Here is a 23,633-nt window from a genome sequence, read left to right as displayed (position 1 = left end):
ATAAATGATTTTCTTATGTGGTAAATGTGTATTGAGACATTGGCTAAACATAATGTCAAGACAAAGTATATAAGTATAGGATAACCCTCACCTTATGATCTATCCTTTAAAGTTATGTTAGACCTAACTAAACTCACATTTCTAAGATTGCATCAGAGCTTATCTTAGATCCATTAAATGGGTCACCTATCATGTTATCCACGCACCAAATCCAAAAGTGTTGGGCATGAGGGAGTGTCTTGGGAAATACTCAAGTCTCACATTGACTAGAGATTGTGACAAAATAGAAAATATAAATGCAGACTGGCATTCCAAAAAAATCTCTTCACTCAACACAGTCAGCTCTCAAATAATAATTTCTACACATTTTATATGGAAAATTAAACCAAAGTATGCATCTTTGTTATTTGCAGTATAGTTCGCAAGAAGTCAACAATAGTACTTTGAAGGATAGTTTGATACCTTCCAAAGCTTTCCCAATCAATCAAGCTTAAAGGATAATTATATATAAAAAAAAAAGACCCTCAGATATTATTTGAATAAATTTAGTAATTTCTATATGTTTCCCTTTTTATCTTTAACAGAAGAAATGACTAGCAAATTGTAATAAGGAACAATAGGGTATAGGCATATTGTTAGTCATGGATAACTAAAGTGCATGGGAAGTAATCTATCGGAATTCTTATGTTATAGATAGATATAAGCATTAAGCAATCTGCAATCAAGCACAATCCTAAGTGTTGAGAAAGAAAAAAAGGAAGCAAGTAGTCATAAAATTGACGGCATTTTTACCTGAAACAGTCATCATGGAGCACCTCTAACTGTCAAAATTCCACATGCACCTTCAGCATGTATTGCTATATTTTCTGTTATGTCAGTTTTGATTTTGTACTTTTGCTGTGGCTATTTTTACGAATCTGAGGATTTTCTATTGAGTACACTAGGAGGCTTCCATCTTTTGTGCCAGCTAAGAAGCATTCTTCTGGGGTTACTGCCAGAGATGTCAAAACCTTTCCAACTCCTTGATATTTCTTAACAACTTCAAGGGTGTTCATAGAGCGAACAACAATCTGCCCCTGGTCACCTGCACCTACCAAAAACTCTCCACATCTGCTCAATTGAACAGCATTAAGGCGTCCATTGGATTCAGAGGCAGCAACATATTTTCCATTAATTGAATACAGGTGCAAACTAAGATCATCATCAGCATAAATCACAATCTGGCCACGCTGAGAGACAACTAGCTTGGTGATTGGACTGCCTGATGGATGCCGTAAGGATCTGACATATCTACCTTCTCGCAGGGTGTGGAATACACAAGTTCCATCTTTTGATCCACTAATTATAATATCAAGTTCATGATTAACATATAAACAAGTTATTATATCATCATGCCCACAAAGGATGTGGCATGGAGTTTCAATTATGACATAATTCTTACGGGGCAACTCAGATTGACTGTTGCGAATTCTCTTTTCTGCGGTTTTACCACGAAAAACTTCCCAAACCATTACTGTTGTATCATAGCTTCCAGTTGCAAGGATACTTCCATCAGATGTAACTGCAGCACAGTTATCATTCTCTAGTCAGGCAGGAGCAGAAAATAGAAGGTTCAGGGTTGAACAACACAATGCAAACAATATGTTAACAACACGCTCACTGAAAGCTGTCAAATGAGACATTTATATATAGGAAAGAAATAACAAGTATCAGTAGCAACCTTTAGATATACAAAACATGCAATTCAATCGTTCAACCAACAGCAAAGAAAACATCTTAGAATACAATGATGGTTGAAATGAAGAGAATAGGAATGGACTATTCTGAAATTCATATCGACTCAAATATGCAATTGTTAGACGTGTTACAATGTGATTACAAAAGAGAAACCACTAATCCCTATTTATATATTTGTACTATACACTTAATTCTAAATAAATATGGATATAAATAATCAGATAATAAGGAAATCAAGAAACTAATCTTAAGAAACTCTAAATTATTCCAAGATAGAATCAAGATCATAGAAAGAATATATCTGAATGTTGTGCGTTGTATGTCCACACATGCATCTTATTTATAATCACATCATTAGAGTACACTAAAACAACAACAAAGCCTTATCTCACTAGGTGAGGACTGCTACATGGATCGCACGACATCATTGAGCAAGGTTCAAAAAAGTTTCATAAATATTATGAAGTCTGAGATCTCCCTTGATGATTTCTTCAAAAAAAGTCCTTTTTGGTCTCCCTCTTCTCCTATTCCCCGGACTAAAAATCAAGCAATCTACTCTTCTAACTGGCACCTCTAGTGGCTTTCTTCATACATGCCCAAACCACCTTAACTGATTTTCTGACATCTTTTCCACAATGGGTGCTACATCAATCTTCTATGGTATAACATTTCTATAGTTAACATGTATTAAACATGCTATCTGATAAAGATATTAGTCGATATTTTTCATACATTCTAGCAATGATCATAATGACTGTATTTATGGCTCTATGCCAAAAAAAATCTTTATCACTTCATTGGATAGGGAAGATCACAGAAAAAAATAGATTTAAGGAATGCATGCCACTTTTCAACAAACAAGACATATATTGCAGGACATCAATGCTAATTATGTAGTCACCATATTAGGAATCCTTTCTGAACCATTAAACATACCTGCAACACAGCTCACCACATCCTTGTGCTGTCGAATACTCTGTACCATTCTGCCATCGCTTAATGATATGACCTGAAAACTATTTTCCCAATTGCCACATGATATTAAGAAATTCTCAGAGGGTGTCTGCATTGTTGCAAAACATTGAGCTCCAAGTTCAACATTTTCAGGCACAGGAATCCCAATTTTGCGTGGAGAAAGTATGTCGGAACCAACTCCAAAGAATGGATCCTGCTAAAAGTTAGAGGTTGTTTCATTACTCATGAAACCAAACATAATTCTAATCAAAATACACCAAATAAATATCCAAATGTATTTTTCAGTGTTTGATGAAACCAAACCTAACCTGGGAACCAGAAAATGTAAAATTTCCACCAGACTGTAGTTGAGTTGTCAACCACATCTTTACAGACAAGTTGAGACCCTCATCCACAAGGACAATATTTGAGTCCATCAGACCAACATACAGCATAGCAGACGAATATTGACTTGTATTACAAACAATGGAACTCAAACTGATAGAATCAGGAGCAAAGTACAAAGGATGTGCAATTGGAATAGGTGGCCCTCTTCTTGGGTGTTTCTTACGAAATATCTGGATTGGAGTCTGACCAAAGTTGGCTATCTGGTCTTCGATAGCTGCTCTTTGCAAATCATCTTCCGTTGTTTCCAGATCAACAGCCCCTTCATAAGTCAAGTAGTAGAAGATGTTCGCTGCCTATAACCCAATGTTCAAATTTTTAAAACTCAACTAACCTGAATTTTGAAAGTTTAGCCAATTCTAATTTGCATAAATGGTCATTGAAAAAAAAATGTGATCTTGATGTATATACCTCTACAGCAGGTTTTCCACGTTGCTTGTAACCAAATACCAAATCTATCCAGTGATGAAGATTTGAGCTAACATATTCACTTTCAAGGGCCTCCCGATTTCTCCTAATGAATTCTTCAGGTGAACCCTGTGCAAATAATTTATAACTAAGTCCTTTCTATTTATTTAGATTTGAGTAGAGAAAATGAACTCAGGTTTTATTGAGCCTCAAATAAAATGGTTCAGTAAAAGATCATAAATTAATAATTAATAAATGCCACCAGCAGTGTTTGAGTATGCTACTCTGTTTTGCATATAGTTGGTGTACCTTAGCCCAAGGAGGCAGGCAAACATCCCCAATAGGTTCACCATCCTGTTTAACTCCTAGATGATAAGAGTTTGAATTGACAAGAAACTCAGGCATGTAAAAGAACTCAGGTATTAACTCCTTCACATCACTAGTATTCGTAAGGCAATTTCTGTAGGTACCCTCAACACCTTGAAAAAGACGGTCAGCATGATCAAATTTACCACCCTGACAACAACAAAGAAAAACCATTAGCAAAAATCATGAGGTGTTGTTGTGAATATCAGGAAAAAAAAAAGATAAAAACAGAAGAAGGAAATACAAAGCAATGTTCAATACACACAGAAGGCCAAGAAACTAGCTCTTGGCTAGTCATAGCTAAGTACCTTGAAACATAAGATGAATAATTAAAGGGCATACACATACGTTTATGAATTTAATCAGTTTATAAAAAGTATACTCTTTTCAACCTGATTCTGGTGCTTCTCACCTGCTCATATTCCTCTTGTTTCACCTTCCCCTAATGAACTCATTCTTCTCAACATGCTGAAACTAATTCTACTTCTGTAAGTGTTGATCCCTCTAGATCCCTTAATAATGAATTCCCTAATTCTCAAAATGTCACATCATCTTCTCCCCTTTCAAATGTTGAACCAAATTTTGTTACTAATAAGCACTGTAACATTGTTTCTGACTTAAATAGAAATCCAAGTAAACTGTCCAGTATCTCTTCTTCTCAGTCTCACACTGTCGGTTCTCCTGAAGCCATATTAGGTAATCATTTTGAAAATAAGAAAGAGAAAATAGTGAGATGTATAGAGAGAGAAACACTGGGTGGGGGAGTGATAGGTTTAGAGGAAAGGAAGCCGAGAGTGATAGAAGGCACCTCAGGGAGGCACCCCGGCGGGGCTATGCCGGACACAAAGGAAAAGCTCAGCAATACCATGCTGTGACAAACTGGAGAGATAGTAAGGATATCACATCTTTCTATTTCACCCGTTTTGCGGACGATACTACAGTGAGGGAGTTGTGGCACCATTTCAAGAAGTGGGGGGACGTTAGGGAAATCTTCATACCGAACCGCAGGAACTACACGGGAAGAAGGTATGGTTTCGTCAGATTCAAAGGGATACGTGACATTCAGTACACGGCAAAGCAGCTAGATAAGATCGTAATTGGTGGGTTGAAGCTATTTGTTAACATCCCTAAGTATGAACGGGAGCAATTAAGGAAGGAAGGTCCAGGGTGGAAAACACAGAGCCATGGCGAGAAAACCCAAACAGTGGGAGACCAAACTAAACGAGCACACCAGACAAGACCTTTTTCTTACCGGGATGCACTGTTACGTACTAAATGGATGCCGAAAAATGGTTTGGCCCTCAACAGCCAATCCCATACCCCTGGTTATTCGATTTCTTCGCTTCACATTGACATTGACTCAGAGGACACCAAATGGTTGAAGGACGCGTGGGTAGGAAGATTAACGAACCCAGCCATTTTCGAAAGACTGGAGGATGAATTATGGTGGGTGACGGGAATGGACTTAACGCCCAAATACATCGGAGATGATTTAGTTCTACTTTTCGGTCTCACTGATAAGGATGCAGAACAAATCATGAATGGTGGAACGGACGGAGGCACACTGGTCTTCTATTCCATGGAAAGATGGAACTCGAACCTACGCCCAGGTCGTAGACTAGCCTGGGTTCAAGTCTGGGGAATCCCACCTCAAGCTTGGACCACGAAACATATCCAGCAGATTACGGCGGTTGTGGGAGACATGATAGACATGGACGATGAGGTGGAGGAGAAACGGAGGTTGGATAGAGCAAGGGTGCTTGTCAGGACTCCATGGAGGCCAACCATCCAACATACCATTGACGTCTTCATTGGTGGGGAAATTTTCAAGGTGCATGTTGTTGAAGAGAGTGGGGGTGGGTATCGTGAATGCAGTGGGAAGGCACGGAGTATGGGGGGCTCGTCAGAGGAGATCGCCTCTGACGATAGTCACCTTGAGTGCATATCGCCGACCTCGATGGAGAAGATGCTGTCCGAAGACCGCATGCGCAACTCACCGGAGAGGATGACGGAGAAGTCGATGTTCGCGGACCAGCGGACAATAGATTTATCCAGAAGTCTTGATAACCACAAAAACCCACTGGGTAATGGCGAAAACCTGCGGTTTTCTGGCGGAAGACAGCAGTTTCGGCATCATGGGCAGACACGAGACCAAGCGGCGACAGCAACAGTCACCTACGATCGTGACCACACAGCCACACAAGGATAGGAGCGGGTGATTTCTTTTCTCGATGATGTAGCAGTTTCAAAGCAGATTCACGAAAATGGCAAGTTGGAGAAGGGAGAAACTAGTAACCTTGAGGATTTATGTGGGCCAGAGGAAACATGTGATGAGCCTCAGCAAGGTGACAACTGGTGGCCACGTGACAATGCCCAAAGTCAGGGAGGATTTGAATTAGCACATGAAGACACCATAAGGGAGCAAAGTTCAGGGGACAATAATGGGTTAACTAAAGAACTGGGCCTTTCAACCTACACCCCCTCTGAAATAACAAGCAGATTGGGCCTTAGCCCAGTTTGTAACAAAAATGGATCTGAAAATAGATGGCAGGTATACTCTAGACAAAGGAAAGGCAAAAAGAATTCTCAAATGGGCTGTTATGTTTCTACAGCAAGGTTAGAAAGTTATGAAAATAACATTCAGACGCCACCCATACAAAACATGCTACAGCAAGAGACACTGCACATTGCTGGCCCCACTCAGGGCATGGTTACACCTGATCACAATGGCGAAATAAAAGCAAATCCTGAATCAGAATTTCTGCAGGAACAAGAGGCAGAACATATCTGGACTAAGGCCAAACAATTAGGGGTTTCAGGAGTGGAGGAGCAGGAGATGATCATTGAGAAAATTAAGATCATGGAAGAAAGGGACAAGTTAGAAGCGGAAAGGCGGGGAGACAGAACAAGGACCCAATGAATATAGTCTCATACAATGTTAGGGGTCTGGGGAGGGGGGTAAAATGGGCAGCTATTAGAAGATTGAGAAACATGGAGCAAGCGGATATGATTTGTCTTCAAGAAACAAAAAAAGAAACAATTGACAAAGCTATGTGTCAGGCGTTGTGGGGAGATGTAGAGGTTACTTGGGCAATGCAGCCAGCAAATAATACAGCAGGGGGTATTCTCTGCATGTGGACTGAAAACTCTTTCAAGCTTCACAGGAAAGTCATTGGAAATGGTTTTGTTTTCCTGATGGGGGAATGGGTCAAAGAAGCACAGCAGATTAATATAATTTCCATCTACTCACCATGTGACATTCACAATAAGAGAATTCTATGGGAGTCCATAAAGCAGCTGAAAGGTGCAATGGTAGGGGGACTTTGGTGTCTCCTGGGTGACTTTAATTCTATCAGGGACCATGACGAACGATTTGGTAATAGCCAAAGGCTATCCACAGACAGCAGTATGAAAGAATTTAATGATTGGATAGATGATTTGGAGGTTCTTGAGCCACCATGGATGGGTAGAAAGTTCACTTGGTACAGACCAAATGGTGAATCCAGGAGTAGGTTGGACAGATTTTTGGTATCCCCGGAGTGGCTTGGCAGATGGCCGGGAAGCTTTCAGACCACCCTTAGCAGGAATTTTTCAGATCATTGTCCAATTTTGCTTCGATCTAGAGTTGTTGATTGGGGTCCTAAACCATTCAGGGTTCTGGACTGTTGGTTATCAGATAAGTCCTTCAAAGAAATTGTTTACCAGTGCTGGACATCTCACCAACAGTCAGCTTGGGGAGGATATGTGCTCAAAGAAAAATTAAGAAGATTAAAACAGAGAATGAAGACATGGAACAAGGAGCAGTTTGGTGATACCTTCAAAAAAGTGAAATTGATTGAGTCAGAATTAAACAAACTGGAAGAAGATACAATCCAAAGGCAGCTGTCTCCTCAAGAAAACATGAAAAGGAAACAATTACAGGAAGATCTATGGGTAGCGGCACAAGCTCATGAATCTTTGTTGAGGCAGAAAGCAAGATCAAGATGGATTAAGGAGGGGGATTGCAACTCTCGCTATTTCCACTTGCTGATGAGTGCTAACCGCAGGAATAATGCTTTAAAGGGGATTATGATTGATGGGACTTGGATAGATGAGCCACATAAGGTGAAGGAAGAAGTTAAGAATTTCTTTGCACAAAGATTTCAAGAACCATACTACTGCAGACCCAAGCTTGATGGTATCCATTTTCAGACCATTAATCTTCAACAGAATAATTTGTTGGTGGCCCCTTTTCAGGAGGAGGAAGTAAGACAAGCCATTTGGGACTGTGGAAGCAAGAAATGCCCAGGTCCTGATGGTTTCAACTTCAAGTTTATAAAGAGATTTTGGCAGATGCTTAAACCTGATGTTCTCCGATTTTTAGATGAATTTCATGTCAATGGTGTTTTTCCTAGGGGCTGTAATGCATCATTCTTAGCATTAATCCCCAAGGTGAAGGATCCACATCTTCTGAATGATTATCGACCTATTTCCCTTATAGGGTGCATGTATAAGATTGTGGCGAAATTGCTGGCTAAAAGAATGAAGAAAGTCATGCCATCTATTATAAATGAGACCCAATCAGCTTTTATTGAAGGGAGACACTTACTTCATAGTGCACTCATAGAATATGAGGTGATACATGAAGCCAAGAGGAGTAACAAACCATGCCTTGTCTTCAAAGTGGATTATGAAAAGGCTTACGATTCGGTGTCATGGGATTTTCTGTTATACATGCTGAGTAAAACGGGCTTCAGTCCAAAATGGATTAAGTGGATTGAAGGGTGTTTGAAATCTGCATCTATTTCAGTCTTGGTGAATGGCAGCCCAACAACTGAGTTCTTGCCTCAACGGGGTCTTAGGCAAGGTGATCCACTGGCACCTTTCCTATTTAATATTGTGGCTGAAGCATTGTCTGGATTGATGAGGAGAGCTTTAGAGGCAAATCTGTATAAAGGCTTCCTAGTTGGTACCAATAATGTCCCCGTCAGTGTCCTTCAGTATGCGGACGACACTATCTTCTTTGGGGAAGCGTCTAAGGAGAATGTTGAAGCTATAAAAGTTATCCTAAGGTCCTTTGAATTGGTCTCAGGCTTAAAGATCAATTTTGCTAAAAGTAGTTTTGGAGCTTTTGGAGTATCAGACCAATGGAAGCAAGCTGCGGCCAACTATCTGAATTGTGGTTTGATGACTTTTCCTTTTGTCTATCTTGGCATACCGATAGGGGCCAATCCGAGGAGGTGTCATATGTGGGAATCGATTATCCAAAATTGTGAGAGAAAGTTGGGAAAATGGAAGCAAAGGCACATCTCATTTGGGGGGAGAGTGACATTGATACAGGCAGTACTAACATCAATTCATATTTATTTCTTTTCTTTTTTCAGGGTACCTCAATCAGTGGTAGATAAGTTAGTGAAAATACAACGCAGATTTCTATGGGGAGGTGGTTCTGACCAAAAGAAGATTGCATGGATTAGATGGGAGACCGTCTGTTTACCAAAAGAGAGGGGAGGCCTTGGCATCAAAGACATTAATACTTTTAACCTAGCCCTGCTAGGCAAATGGAAGTGGCATCTTTTGCAGAACCAAGGGGAGCTTTGGGCTAGAGTTCTGGAGTCGAAATATGGTGGAGGGAGGGGGTTGGAGGAAGTGGACAGGGCAGCCAATGAGTCAGTCTGGTGGAGGGACTTAAAAAGAGCTCTACATTACCCATGCCAGGGTAGAGTCCTCCAAGATGGGTTTAGATGGAAGGTTGGAGTGGGGGAAAGGGTCAAATTTTGGGAGGATAGGTGGCTGAGTCAGGGGATATCACTAGCAGAAAAATACCCTAGAATTTATCTCATTTCATCACAGCAGCACCAGTCTATCCGACAAATGGGATTTCACAATGTTAATGGATGGGAGTGGCGTTTCCTTTGGAGAAGACCATTTTTTGACTGCGAAATTGACTCGGCCATTAGTTTCCTTGGAGAAATTGAATGGATAGGTCATCAATCAGGTATATATTCTACACATAATGCATATCAGTTTTTATGGGAGGGGGAAGCAGCTGGAAGCAAGGAGGAAGGTTTTGCAGAGATGTGGAAGTTGAGGATCCCCAAAAAATATGCAGTATTCGCGTGGAGATTGTTTAAAGATAGATTGCCAACAAAGAAAAATTTACAGAGGAGGCAAGTGCAGATTATGGAGTTCTTATGTCCGTTTTGTGGCAACTGGAGGAGGAAGCATCTCATTTATTCATTCACTGCACTAAAATTCAGCCTATTTGGTGGGAAACTTTGTCGTGGATGAATATTAGCAGTGCTCTTCCTTTAAACCCTCGCTGCCACTTCCTTCAACATTCTTTTGTCCAGGTGGATGGCATAAGGGTTAAGAGATGGCAATGCTGGTGGGTGGCTGTGGTATGGTCCATTTGGCAAATGCGCAATAGAATTGTATTTTCAAATGAAAGCTTTAATGGAAACAAGCTGCTGGAGGATGCAATGTTACTAACCTGGACCTGGCTTACAAATTTTGAGAAAGATTTCACAATTAACTTTAACCACTGGTCAAGTCATATTCGACAAGGCTTTTTGTATCACTAGAGGGTAGATTTTTACTGGGGCTTTAGCATATGTATTAGCCATAATATAGTTCCTAATTAAACTGTATTAGTTTTTTTTAAGGAACCATATCTATGGGTTCCTATCTATGTACAAAGTACCTCTGGTACTTCATCAATATTTACATAATGAAATATATATATATTTTTGCCGATCAAAAAAAAAAAACTGTCGGTTCTCCTTCTTCTAATCATGTTCTTCCCTCACAAAATGTCCATCCTTTGCAAACCAGATCCAAGTCCGGAATTCATCAACCTAGGTTGCATCCTTCACTGTTTTTGGCACATTGTCAACCTAAGACTGTTAAACAGGCTCTTGCTGACCCTCAATGGTTTGCTGCTATGAAACAAGAGTATGAGGTTCTTCTTAACAATAAAACATGGGATCTTGTTCCCCTTCCCAAAGACAAACAAGTTGTGGGTTGTAAGTGGGTCTTCAAAATTAAGGAGAATGCTGATGGGACTGTTAACAAGTTCAAGGCTAGGTTAGTGGCTAAAGGATTTCATCAGGTTGCTGGTTGTGACTTTAATGAAACATTTTCTCCTGTGATAAAACCTATTACAATCAAGCTGATTATCACTCTTGCTCTCACTAATAAATGGGATTTGTTCTAGCTAGATGTCAACAATGCCTTTTTAAATGGCCATCTTGAAGAGACTATCTACATGCAGCAGCCACAAGGCTTCGAAAGTTCAGATAAAACCTTGGTTTGCTAGCTACAAAAGCTTTGTATGGCCTTAAACAGGCCCCAAGACAGTGGTTTGATAGGCTCAAAGGAACTCTTTTACAGCTTGGGTTTGTGGCAAGCAAGTGCGATCCTTCGTTGTTTGTTTATAAAGACAAAGGACACATTATCTACATTCTTGTTTATGCGGATGATATTATTATCACTAGTACCTCCAATGTTATAATTCAGTAACTCACCACTAAGCTGCATTCCAATTTTTCTCTTAAACAATTGGGAAAACTTGACTATTTTCTGGGTATTGAAAACAAATCAGTGGCTGATGGGACTATTCTACTGACTCAAAGCAAATATATCAGAGATTTGCTTCAGAAAACCAAAATGGCAGAAGCACAACCTATTTCTTCCCCTATGACTGCTAATTGCAAGTTAACCAAAGCTGAGTCGGATTTATTCAGTGATCCATCTCTCTATAAGTCTGTTGTTAGTGATCTTCAATACACAACCATTACAAGACCTGAGTTAAGCTATGCTGTGAACAAGATCTGTCAGTTCATGGCTAATACTATGGACTTTCACTGGACAGCTGTTAAACGCATTCTAAGGTACCTTAAAGGCTCTATTCATCATTGTCTGCATTTCAAGGCTGCTCCTTTCTCTCAGCCTTTTACTATCAAAGCCCTGTGTGATACTGATTGGGCCTCGGATCCAGATGATAGAAGGTCTACTTCTGGTGCAGTGATTTATTTTGGTCCTAATTTGGTCTCATAGTGGTCCACGAAACAACAAATTGTAGCTACATCTTCCACTGAAGCTGAATACAGGAGCTTGGCTCAAGCCACAACTGAAGTTACATGGATTCAAACTCTTAACAGAGTTATTTGTTCCTTTTCAGACCCAGAGGTTTACTGTGACAACCAAAGTGCAGTAGCTATCACTCATAATCCAATTCTTCATTCCCAGACTAAGCACATGGAAATTGACATCTTTTTTGTCAGGGAGAAAGTCTTAACTAAAGAGCTCAAAGTGTATCATATTCCTACTATAGATCAATGGGCTGATGTCCTCACTAAGCCTATATTACCAACTCGATTTCTCTTTCTTAGGTCCAAACTCAATGTAGTTGAGTCCATTTCTGAATCTCAAGCCCATTGAGTTTTAGGGGGGTATTAGGGTATCATTAGTGTATTAAGTAAGGTTTACTTTGTGACTCAATTAGGGCAACTGTTAGAACAGTTATGATTCAGTTAGGACAGCTGTGGTTTTGTTATTTCTGTTATTTTGTTAGAAGTTGTTATTTCTGTTAGAGCAGTAACTAACTTTGGTTAGTTAACTGCCTAAGTCAGGTTATGTGTAATCATATTTGTTTTTTCTATAAATAGAGAAACAGAATCAGTTTGTAACTAACTGTTTCATTCTGAATCAATAATAATATCTTCCATCTTTCTTCTTCTTTTTCTCTCTCTCAAACTCTATGCAAAGATGTTGTTTCCAGATTCAAACCCATGATCAACCAATCACCAAGGCACAACTTTACCATTATGCTAGGACTCACCCTCAATTTCAACAATTATTATCTTTTGTAAAAATTATTTAACAGAAAACGAGGGGTAAGGGAAAACAGTCCCTAAAAAACTGTGGTACATTCATTGCAAGGCATTTCATGCTAGATTAATAGTACATAGAACACTACATCTACCATCTAATTGAACATAAAACACAAACCAGGAAATAAATTTTGAAAATATGTTGTGGATTCTGATACCTGCAGATTACGGTGAAGAGAGGTAAAGGGCTCCAATCTAAGAAGGTAATAAAGCACAATACCCATACTTGAGTAATGAGATCCATAGTAGAAACTGCATCAATAGACAAACACCATTACATGACACAAAGTTATCTATCTATCTTTGTGTGTGTGCGCGCGCATGTGTGCGATAAATAAAGGATCACTGGAAATCCTAAACCAAGCCTGACCAAATTACCTGGGTATATCAGGATCACAGAAGTTACGGTATCTATCTTCAAATACCTAAATTTAAGAAGCATACACTAAGAATGATAATTAAAAAAGAAAAAGAAAAAAAGACCAATACCATCCACATTTAAAATAATAATAGAACAAACTAACCTCAAATCGTTTAGTATCAAGTGCTCCAACAGGCTTTGAGAGATCTCGAAATGTAGATGATTTGTTAAAATCAAGAACCTCTGATGAGTGGTCAGCCAAGACCCAAGGAAAAACGGGATATTGTGTCAGATCATTATAAGATCTTCCAGCAAGTGTATTGAGAATCATTAAATACTCAAAGTTTGTTATATCCCTTCTCCTCCAGCTTTCTCTGGCAGTTTCTGCCATTTCCTGTGCCACTCGTCGATCAACAAAACTAATAGATCCACTCTTATCCCTTCCACTTCCTTTGGGAAATGAATATTCATTTCTTGTAGTAACTATCAAGTTTCCTATATCTTTTGCATCCTTCTGCGATGCAAAGTTTAAAAATACTGGGGCAACTGAATCACTAAAGAAAATCTCTATTGCAGTATATCTGAGCAAATATCGCGTCCAATGAACAGCTTTTATCTAAAATGATAAACAGACAAAGAGTCACCCAGAAGAAAAGAAAGAAAAAGGGACAATCAAATTTCAATCTGTGAAGTGAAAAAGAATACGTGAAGAAATTAAGAAAATGAAACCAGTAAACCAACCTTGGCTACACTCCATCTTCGGTGGCGTTTAACACATCTCATAAGTTTAACAGATCCATTTCCATTTATTAGCTCCACGTTCCCGACTGCAGTTGCCTTCTGAGGATCCATACCAGAAACAGGCCACTTCAATGATCTTTGTTTTAGATCAGACTTGGTCAGATCAGAATTAATTGAGGCATCAAAGTTTCTAAACACAGATGATCCACCAGTACCCTCTACCAAGAACTGAGCAAAGAAATGCAAAACATTTTTCATCACTGCCAAATGACCAGCTAATTTTCTCTTGGGGGTCACGAGAACACATGGAACAGATACAAGCACCTGAAAATTGAAATTAGGCACAACATCAGCATTACTGTTTCAGACACCCTTTAAATATCAAGAGACCATATTCCTTCATATACCACATACCTCACTAGCTTCTGTTTCAGGAGAAGAGGAAGTATCTTTTCGTTCTTGCACAATATCCTTTCTGTCACTGACATCCTTTAGTAAGTCTGAGGATTGGCAGTCTGAATAGTCAATGGGAATTTGAGTCTTTTGTCCACTTATTTCAGTATTGGTTTCACTAATGTCCAAAGTTCCCTCATCAGTTATTTTTCTCATCCCTTTCAGCAAGATCTGCTTCATTTGTTCAGGTATATTACCCACAAAACCAGGATTACTTTCATTGACAGGAGTAGCAAGCCCACTACCAATGGCAGAAGGAGGACTACACAGATTTTCATCAAAATGGTAATTTTGCCTTAGTTTTGGCCTGCGCCGCCATGTGTCTTCTGTCTTATCAAGTTTCCAGTGTGTTACAATACAATTTGGAAAAGGATTAGTAGACCACGGACCCCTCTCATCAATTAAAGAACGAAACATGTGTATCCATTTTTCCTGTAAAAAAGCAACCCTGGTTGTTAACAAACATACTGATATTAAATTTAACATCTTTTATGAGAAAAAATCAGGGTAAACAAATAAATAAATATATAAAAAAGAATGTTATGCTTACAGCAACATTTTGCTGCTTTTCCTCACAAGTAAGATGGAATTCAGCTCTGCTGCTATCATATGAAGCAAGAACAGAGTTCAAGCTACTTTGTATGTCGTCTTCAAAAGTTTTCTTACTGCTAGATTCTGCCAAGGAGTTTTCATCTATTCTAGAATGAAGCTCCTGTATCTGCTGGGTGCGATCCATTTTAGATGTCTTCATGTATTTAGCCTCATCACTGACCTGAAAAGTGAAAGGCATCAGTTAAAAACACAAAATAGCACCAGTGGTAGACAGAAAAACAAGGATTGCAGAAAAGGTATGGTAAAAACGTGTCATACAACAAAACATTGCATTAACCATAGCCAAAGAGGTAAACTCCATGATCAGTTATAGAATGGAAATAGTCTAGCAGGGAATGAAAAAATTAAATTGATCAGTAAGATTAACAAGCATGAACACATTTTATGCATTGTTTGACCAAATGTTTTGCAATAAATTTCAGTTCATGTGATGATCTTAATTAGTTTTATAACTGACAGTCATCAAATAACTTCAATCCTATGCAGGGGGTAGCATGGACTCACATGCTGATAACTTAATATAGGATATTTTTCTTACAAAATCAACAGAAGTTTCAAATTATGGGTTAATTTTGAACCCATAGTTTAGAAATGTCTTAAAAATTAACATATAACATATTTCAAATAATTGGAAATATCAGACATCTGATCAAATTATTAAATTCTCTCAATGATATTAGAGATCCCCCCCCCCCCCCCCAAAAAAAAAAAATAACAAAGAAATGCAGACATATGTATTCAACAATATATTTTCAGACATACTGCTGTCAGAACTCGATCCTTTTGAATTAAATTTTGAATGGACCCTGCATCTTTTGAATTGTAGCTAGGATCAAAGGCATCATCTCGGCTTGCAATGCTAGTAGCAAGCATTGATTTTCCAATATTGACAGTCTCCCGTATCAAATGTGATAAAAGATGAAAACGAACACCATCATCCAATATTCCATACTGCGACCTAACAAAAAGCAGTGCCCTACCAACATCCAAACCAAAAGTTAGTTTCTGACAATTTAATCTCGAAACTTGAGAATTGACTTTGAGCCTGCTTGTTATAGATTTTTGCGGCCATAAAACACATCTGCGGCATTTCTGTCAGTGGGAAATATTTCTTCCTGTGGTCAAATGCCCAATTGGATACTTCCCACCATGTAAAATCACATTCTTTAATTGGGAGGGGAGGGGGGACAAAAACTATAATCCATGTTGAATAAACTTTTAAATAAACTTGCTCTTATGTATTTAGTAGTGTTACCAGATAATAAGTTGTAGCCTGCTCTTGCTTTGCTCATCGTCAGCGTTTAAAAGGCAAGGTAAAAGTGAGATGAACTGGTGGATACACTGTGATGCTCTTTCTAGAGAGGATTTACACAAATACAGAATAACAAGGCGATAAATAATTCTTGGACACCTCTCTCCTCGTAAAACCATAGCTTTATCAACATTTTTGTTAGGTTTTGCAGCTAAAGCAGTGCCAATCCCTCCTGCTACAACAACTGCAGCCACTTCAGCAGCAGGAATGTTTAATGACTCAACTAAACCACGAGCCCTTTGACCAAGAGACGGTCCTGCAAATGAGGATGGCTTGGGTAACATATTGCCGGGTCCTTTACCATTCATCTTGCTAATAACAACCCACAATTTGTCGTATAGATTCCACCACTTCTCCTCGATTGTATCATCATTTGGTATTGGCTGCTTAGAATTCTGTGATTTTCTGAAAGCACACAGAATCAAATTGTAAAAAGAGTTATCTCAAGCATCAACTAAATATTTGTTTTCATTGTCATAAGTAGTGTCATGGGGGGTAGCAGGCTTCTGCACTTTCATACCTAGATGCTTGCACGTCAGTTTCTTCTACCAACACTTCTTTTAAGGAGGAACTATACTCCTTGTGACATTCCATTTCAAAATCAACATGAAAATCAAAGTCACTTCCAAGAAACTGTAAGAAAAAAAATGACCATCTTGAATAAAGTGTTAAATGGGCTAAAAACATTAATTAATTATATATAGAAATCAAAGCATGATATAATACCTAAATACTATTAAACACGTGACATTATCATATCGCAAGCTCAAAAGCTTTATAGAGTATTATCTCCTGATGTGCAAGTGATATGATAATAAAGTTTGGACAAAATGTGTTTTTCCTTTATTTCTTAGCTTCATACAGTTAGAGAAGAACCCTTGGTTATTTTTAGGACTAGTCCACCAAACCTTGTGGAATACTTAGCTTTCATGAGATACAATTCTTTTGTTAGCATCTATATGTCAGTAAGATAATAGCAGTTTCAACAAAACCTGGGTATTATGTCACACTGATGTCCACATTTGATATAAGAAAATTGCATCTTCCACACATAATTTACTTTCTTCATAACATCAAATTTTATAAAGGAAAAATAAAAAATTCATACAAAAAAATTGCTGGTAAACACAATACCGGGAGTTCTTTATCAATTTCAGAAATCAGCATCTCATCAATCAATCTCAGGAGGTATAATGTATTGTCTCGACAGGGCTGTGAAATGAAAATATTGTCCACAGCTGACAGCTCTACCAGATTCTGAATCAAATCCTCATATATATCACGAAGAAAAACTATATATGAATTGCCACCCTACAACGAAAATTTGACACAAAATCATCACTTGAATTACATAATATATGCTGACTATAATAGCTAGACTAGAATAACTATCATAAACACATTCTTGCATCATTAAAATGAATAATGTCAAGGTGTAGTCAGATTCCCAACATACTTCCTCAAAGTGCATAAGAATGAAATTGACTGTCTCTTCCATCTGTTGCCAGCCACCTTTTACAGAATGCAAATAGTGACAGAGAACTAGGGAAAACAAATTCCTCACCAAGAGCAGCTCATCCATCCCATAGTCACCTTTATCAGGTAATTTGGCATTGTACTCTTTTAACACATCCAGCTTCAGAGATGATGTTAACCACGCATTCCACCCATATTCCTATTAACAATATTATCAATTAAAAAAACAATTTATCAACTGTTAACAAAGAAGAGCTTTCAAAAGCCATACCATAAAAGCTTCAATATTAGAAGCATTTGAATCAAGAAGGCCAAGTAAATCTCTGATTATTTTCATTCTTGCGGGTGCATCCTTACAGCCAGACAGATATCTGAAAATCAGAGGCAACATTTGAGGAAGTAAAAAATGACTACCCTTGCTTCTCACCCTCTCCACGTGGTTATGTCTTTGTAAAACCTGTAAAGAAGAACTTCCTTTAGAAATTGCCAGCGAGTGACCATCAATAAGCATCACAATGTAAATGACTTTGTCTTGGCAACCTAATTCATTTTAACTCATTATCAAGCACACAATTTAAGCCTTGTAATTCTGTTTCGCAACCGTTGTCAGAACAAATACAGAACTAACAGGGGAAAAAACACGAGGGGTCTATATGTCACATTACCTGTTTGGGGCTAGCACCACCAAGAAGAACATCAAATAAAGTGGCACACAGATTGTCTGTCTGTGGAAAACAGAACAGTCTATTAGATAAAGCTAAGAAAATTGGTTGCATTCTGATTTTCCTTTGGTTATCTGAAATAGATCTGGATCTTCCCATTGGGAGATTAAAGAATCTTGACCCCTTCTTCTCAGCAGGAAGGCCAACCAAAAGCCTCCCTATGAACTGTAAGCTCAACAATCTAATAGACTCAGATCCCCTAAGTCAAACCAAAAAAAAATGAGAAGGCATAAGACCCAGATATATAGTTAATGACTTCATAGAACTATTTCTTTAACCTCCAATCTACATGATAGTGGTACAGCCTAAAATATTCAGAAAACAATGCAATTATCTTTTATAATTTCTTTATTGTAAAAGAAACATTGTTTTGTTTGGAAAGAAATTATGTAGAAGAGTGCAAAGGATATGGTAACAGATTTTGTTTGGATTGTTCAGAAAAACACTGAACTCTGAACATCCATTCATATTTAAGCTTTACAGTAAGATACACTTGTTTTTACAGAAAATATGAAAAGAACATAAAAAAGGAACCTAGTAAAGGATAATGTAATGAGCCTAGTAATCTGTACACTGTACATGGATTTTATTTCTACACTCCCCTAAAGCTGGAGCGTATACATTGTTTATATGATCCAAGCTTTTGAAAAGTACAAAGAAAGAGCACAAAGACAACCTCTCACGAAAACAAATGAACAACCACCTATGAGATTGAATCATGTAAGAAAGGACGTCAATTTCTCACATGTAAAAAAACACCTCTAAGATCACAAGCAGGAAAAATAAAAAGGTTAATGAAAAGACATCCGGACCAGGAGCTTTATCTTTATCTTTATCCAAAAGAAAAACAGACATACAAAGGTCTTTCTAACGATGTAGACTTTTCTGACAAAATGGGATTTCAATCCAGCCCCTCTAAAAATGGCCTAGAGGATCCCTCCTATGAAAAATCTCCATATAAATTCTGGAAATTTCAAAAGCAATAACCCCAGAATCCCTAAATAGACTCCATCTTCCAGATCCATCTCAATTGAATTCTTCCTTCTTTTCCCTAACGCCATCCTGAGAAAAACTTTGAATTAGCATCCCCTTTCAGCTGAATCCACCATGAGTTTGACGGGGGAATGACAGTGTACGCACTGGGTTCTACCTAGTTGCTCTCTGTTCAATTTTCTGTTTTAACTAACTAACTAAAAGTTTGTTAGGCTTAGTTATAACCATAATATGATAGGCTAAGCTTGCTTAACAAGCTGTTCGGCAACAATAATATAGTCTGTTGTACTCAGATTCAAAATAATAACAGATTTCAGACTTTCAGTTCAGAAAACCTTATTTCTCTCTCTCTCTCTCTCACTTTTCTCAGACTATTCTAGTTTCTACAAAAACAAAGTATGATTAGAATTAGAAATACAGAATTTGAAAATACAACAGAACGGGGAGGAAGATAAAGAACAAAAAATAAAAAGGGATAGGAAGAAAGTAAAGAGGTAAAAGATAGACGAAGGGAAAGAACAGCAGGTGAAACATAAGTACCAAACAGAAACAGAGAAGGAGAAAGTGAAACAAGTGTAAAACAGAGAAGGAAGAAAAGGGAGGACAGAACATAAAATAGAGAGAGGAAAAATAAATAGAAAATGTTACTTAAAAGTGGGTGAGACTAACTAGAGACTTGCCAGCTGCCGCAAATGACAGAAGGATGGACGAGGTCATGAATGCAAACAGATTGAGGAGTGGGGGAATCTTTTATGAGAGAAAAGGTTTACCAATTTAGTGATGGGAGTAGGACTGACAGAGTGCATACATGTGCTAAGGGTGAAGAAAACAGTCAGTCACACCCAATGTGACTATTCATTTAAAAAACAAAATTAAAACAATTCTGTCTTCTGCAGTGCATGTGACCACTTTTGTTTTATTATTATTGAATGTGACCACTGTTGTGGCTGCTACTGTTTCATGGAATACATACAGATTCTTCAAAATCCACAATGCCATAATGCAACTACAACCGTTATTTAACACTGAGAAAATTCATTTAAAGTGGCCATACCGCTGGAGAAGATTGACAAAAACCTGACAACCACCAATTATATTAACTTGTTCAAGGAAAGAAGCCAATAATGATATCTGAGAAACAGCGCGAATAACCATGTGCAAGACATCTTCAATACAGGTCATATCCTGACTTTTCTCAAAAAATGCTATCAGAGCTTTTATGTCTCCAGCAGCAATGTTCTGCCTGTGTATCCCCAAAAATTTGGAATGAAAAATTGAACATAGTATGTAGAGTAGGAATAATAAATATATTACGTTAAATGTCAAGTGGAAAAGGGGAAAGATGAAACTGTACCTAAGACTCATTTCACCAAGACTCAACAAAAGAAGACGGATCTTATGCATTTCGTCTTTACTAGGTCTTTCCCCTGTAACTTGCTCAGAAACAGAATGTTGAAGAGGATTACTTTCAACAAATGATTGAGGCTTTACATTATCGCAATAGAATTGGTGAATTATATCAAGGACACGCGGAAGCCGGCATAGGCTCTTCAACAATCTAGGATCATTGTCAAATTGCTGGATCAGAAACATGTACAATTCACGTTGCACCTTGTAAACAGTGTAAACCCAGATAAGAGGATTAAGAAATATGTTAGATATAGCCTCTTCGACAAGCAGCTCTGCCAGTCCTGAGAAGCATTGAAAAGGAAATAAAAAACAAATTTATGGCAAAGGAAAATATCATCAAATGAAAATTACACGTAGAAGACATGGAAACCAATTACACACCAGAATTGGAAACAACATTAAAAAGACGCTTCAGTGCAGAAAGAGTTTCCAAATTAAGTTGTCGTGGAGGAACTGATTGTAACAAGAATCCCAGGACAGAAAATCCAGACACAATATGCATCTGTTGTTGATTTGCCAAATTCTCATCTAAAAGAGATGCAATAAGCTCAATAACTTCAGTTGTCACACACTCCCTCATTGTCTGTGTTAGTCGTGCACCCTTTTCAGATTCTCCAACTTCTTCATTTTCAAATTTACAAAACTGGGTAATAAGAGGGAAAAGCACAGATACACCACCAACGCAGTATATTATCTGCTGCAGCAAACGTCTTGAACATAACTGAGTACCACCAATGACAGCTGCTTCAAAAGAATTCTTATCCAATTGATGACTCACTATCGGTGAAACATTAAACAGCATTCTACCAACACTTGCCTGAAAAAAATAACAAACATGCTTGAGTCTAGATGTTGATGAAATATGGCTCAAACATACCTCTTCTACGAAAACAAACAAATACTAAATAAACATGCATGTATAGGCATATAGAGGACAAAATATTCATGGACCTGCGCATTGAGTCCAAAGATAATTCTTGATGCCAGACCATCTTTAGCATCAAGAATCCCACTTGGTACTTTATCACCAGAAAGAGGCAAAGCTTCATTGTCAAGGAAAGAATACATATAACTTGGTCCAAGAGAGTAGATACTCTGTACTTGTTCAGCAGAAATGGCGTCATTAAATAAATAAACAGGACCAATTTGGCCGAAAAATGGGGATGAATCAGCTATGGATTCAAATTTGAGCACATTGTCTTCATAGTGAGGCATCTTGAATTTAGCACCAATCATGCAACTTGTTAATGATTCACTGACTTTTGCATACCTGAATAAACAAACCATACAAACCAAATCAGAGTCACAAGAAGCAATTTAGCAATTAATCACAAAAAATAAAAACATTGAAATAGAAAGAGAAAAAATATCAAGGTTTGAACCTGCATCTTTCAGATGAGACAAGATCACCATCCAAGTAACATCTCAACAAGCTACCTGCAGAAAAGGCTCTTCCTATGCTATGAGTTATGCAAAGAAAATGCCATCTCCTCCTGACTAAATTAACATGCAGGTCCACGCGCTGTCTCTTTAGATTAATTGACTGCAAGGGACAGGCAAAATCAAGCCAGCAAAAAAGTGCATTTAAAATTAAGAACAAAAAAAATGTTACGGAACAATACACAAGTTGAACAAAAAAACTGATTTTTCAGAAGATTTATTTCCAACCTCATAAGTGAGTTTCTCCTTTGCAAGCACAGCCAAGGACCCTCTTCCATTTTCTGTAAGGAAACTGAAAAGACCCATTGCTCCATTTCTAGGGAAGTTCTCAACCCTAAGCCAACAGGAAAAAGAAAAACCCTTATTGAGGGGCCACTGCAGAGGAGTTTTCAGAATGATACCCTACAAGAATTTGAAAAGAATGAGATAATAGATGGAATGTAAGAATGAAGCAGTAATTTGGCAATGAAAAACTGGTTCTACAACAACTATAAGCAGGGAACGAAAACTACTTTTACAAGCATCATACGGCATCAACAACCAGCATAAAGAATGTATCCTATACACCCAAGAGTATTTGTAATTTAACTTAAAGCTCATTAAGAAGAAATGTCAAATAATTATTTTGAGTGAATGTCTAAATATTCAGATTCATTGACCACAATTAATTCAAAATAATTGAATGCTACATAAGTCAAGAAAATCAAGATTGACATGGTCAGGTAATACTTCTGTCAGCTGCTCACTACGATCTGGCATAGCCAGTTTTGATGGTATTTGTCATAAATCATAACTTCTATCGAAGATAATAGAATCATCATAACCCAATCATATCCCCTGTAACAACAGTTCACTAGTATCCATACTCCTTAATATATTCATTGGCTCAGAAAAGGAGGCTTCCAAGAAGTGAGCTTTGTTGGATTTGATGGATTACTTCGTTCCTTCATTATTATACCTCAGATAAGTTCTTCAGTTACTTTATTCAAAATCCTTCCAGCAAGAATTTAGCCCTTGCTAGTACTTTCTTAGAAGCACTAAGCTCTCACCAAAGTTAAAGTCTTAGTTTTGACAAAACTAAATACAACTTGAACATATAAATGATATCATTTTTTTTTATCAGCTATATATATATATATATATATATATATATATATAATACTAAAATCTGTACATCCCAGTGTGCAAGTTATCAATGTGAGATTATGGTATGGAAATATGCTATGGATATTAGAATACCATAATCCCCATCCCTGGGCACACTGGAATACCCATTACAAAAAGTATCTATGGCCTAGTACCTCCCCTGTACAAGAATCCAGATTTAATATTACTGGCCCAAAAGTGGAATGGCAGCTCAAAATCATTAT

At 37.9% G+C, this 23,633-nt stretch overlaps 1 protein-coding gene across 5 annotated transcripts in view; it reads right to left on the bottom strand.

The window, feature by feature from the left end:
• LOC100801573 (BEACH domain-containing protein B) overlaps window positions 1–23,633 on the bottom strand; it is a 43,368-nt gene that overhangs the window by 834 nt on the left and 18,901 nt on the right. For 4 of the 5 annotated variants that reach the window (XM_041016371.1, XM_041016369.1, XM_041016370.1 and 1 more), the window contains 24 exons: window positions 22,492–22,665; window positions 22,206–22,366; window positions 21,775–22,093; window positions 21,205–21,640; window positions 20,768–21,104; window positions 20,468–20,656; window positions 18,364–18,619; window positions 17,970–18,155; window positions 17,679–17,897; window positions 17,357–17,533; window positions 16,743–16,855; window positions 16,166–16,627; window positions 15,673–15,886; window positions 14,849–15,070; window positions 14,260–14,730; window positions 13,846–14,169; window positions 13,268–13,720; window positions 13,122–13,168; window positions 12,902–12,995; window positions 3,814–4,020; window positions 3,508–3,633; window positions 3,021–3,392; window positions 2,674–2,908; window positions 793–1,561 (listed from right to left, as the gene is read on the bottom strand). In XM_041016371.1, the coding sequence (XP_040872305.1) occupies window positions 870–1,561; window positions 2,674–2,908; window positions 3,021–3,392; window positions 3,508–3,633; window positions 3,814–4,020; window positions 12,902–12,995; window positions 13,122–13,168; window positions 13,268–13,720; window positions 13,846–14,169; window positions 14,260–14,730; window positions 14,849–15,070; window positions 15,673–15,886; window positions 16,166–16,627; window positions 16,743–16,855; window positions 17,357–17,533; window positions 17,679–17,897; window positions 17,970–18,155; window positions 18,364–18,619; window positions 20,468–20,656; window positions 20,768–21,104; window positions 21,205–21,640; window positions 21,775–22,093; window positions 22,206–22,366; window positions 22,492–22,665 (6,486 nt within the window). In that variant the 3' untranslated portion in view covers window positions 793–869. The remainder of the gene's footprint in view (window positions 1–792; window positions 1,562–2,673; window positions 2,909–3,020; window positions 3,393–3,507; window positions 3,634–3,813; window positions 4,021–12,901; window positions 12,996–13,121; window positions 13,169–13,267; window positions 13,721–13,845; window positions 14,170–14,259; window positions 14,731–14,848; window positions 15,071–15,672; window positions 15,887–16,165; window positions 16,628–16,742; window positions 16,856–17,356; window positions 17,534–17,678; window positions 17,898–17,969; window positions 18,156–18,363; window positions 18,620–20,467; window positions 20,657–20,767; window positions 21,105–21,204; window positions 21,641–21,774; window positions 22,094–22,205; window positions 22,367–22,491; window positions 22,666–23,633) is intronic. The other variant, XM_014776301.3, reaches the window with a different exon arrangement.

This window comes from Glycine max, chromosome 6 (assembly GCF_000004515.6).
Source record: "Glycine max cultivar Williams 82 chromosome 6, Glycine_max_v4.0, whole genome shotgun sequence".
NCBI lineage: Eukaryota > Viridiplantae > Streptophyta > Magnoliopsida > Fabales > Fabaceae > Glycine > Glycine max.
The sequence above is the reverse complement of the archived record's forward strand: the minus strand, read 5'-3'. Positions and strand labels throughout refer to the sequence as shown.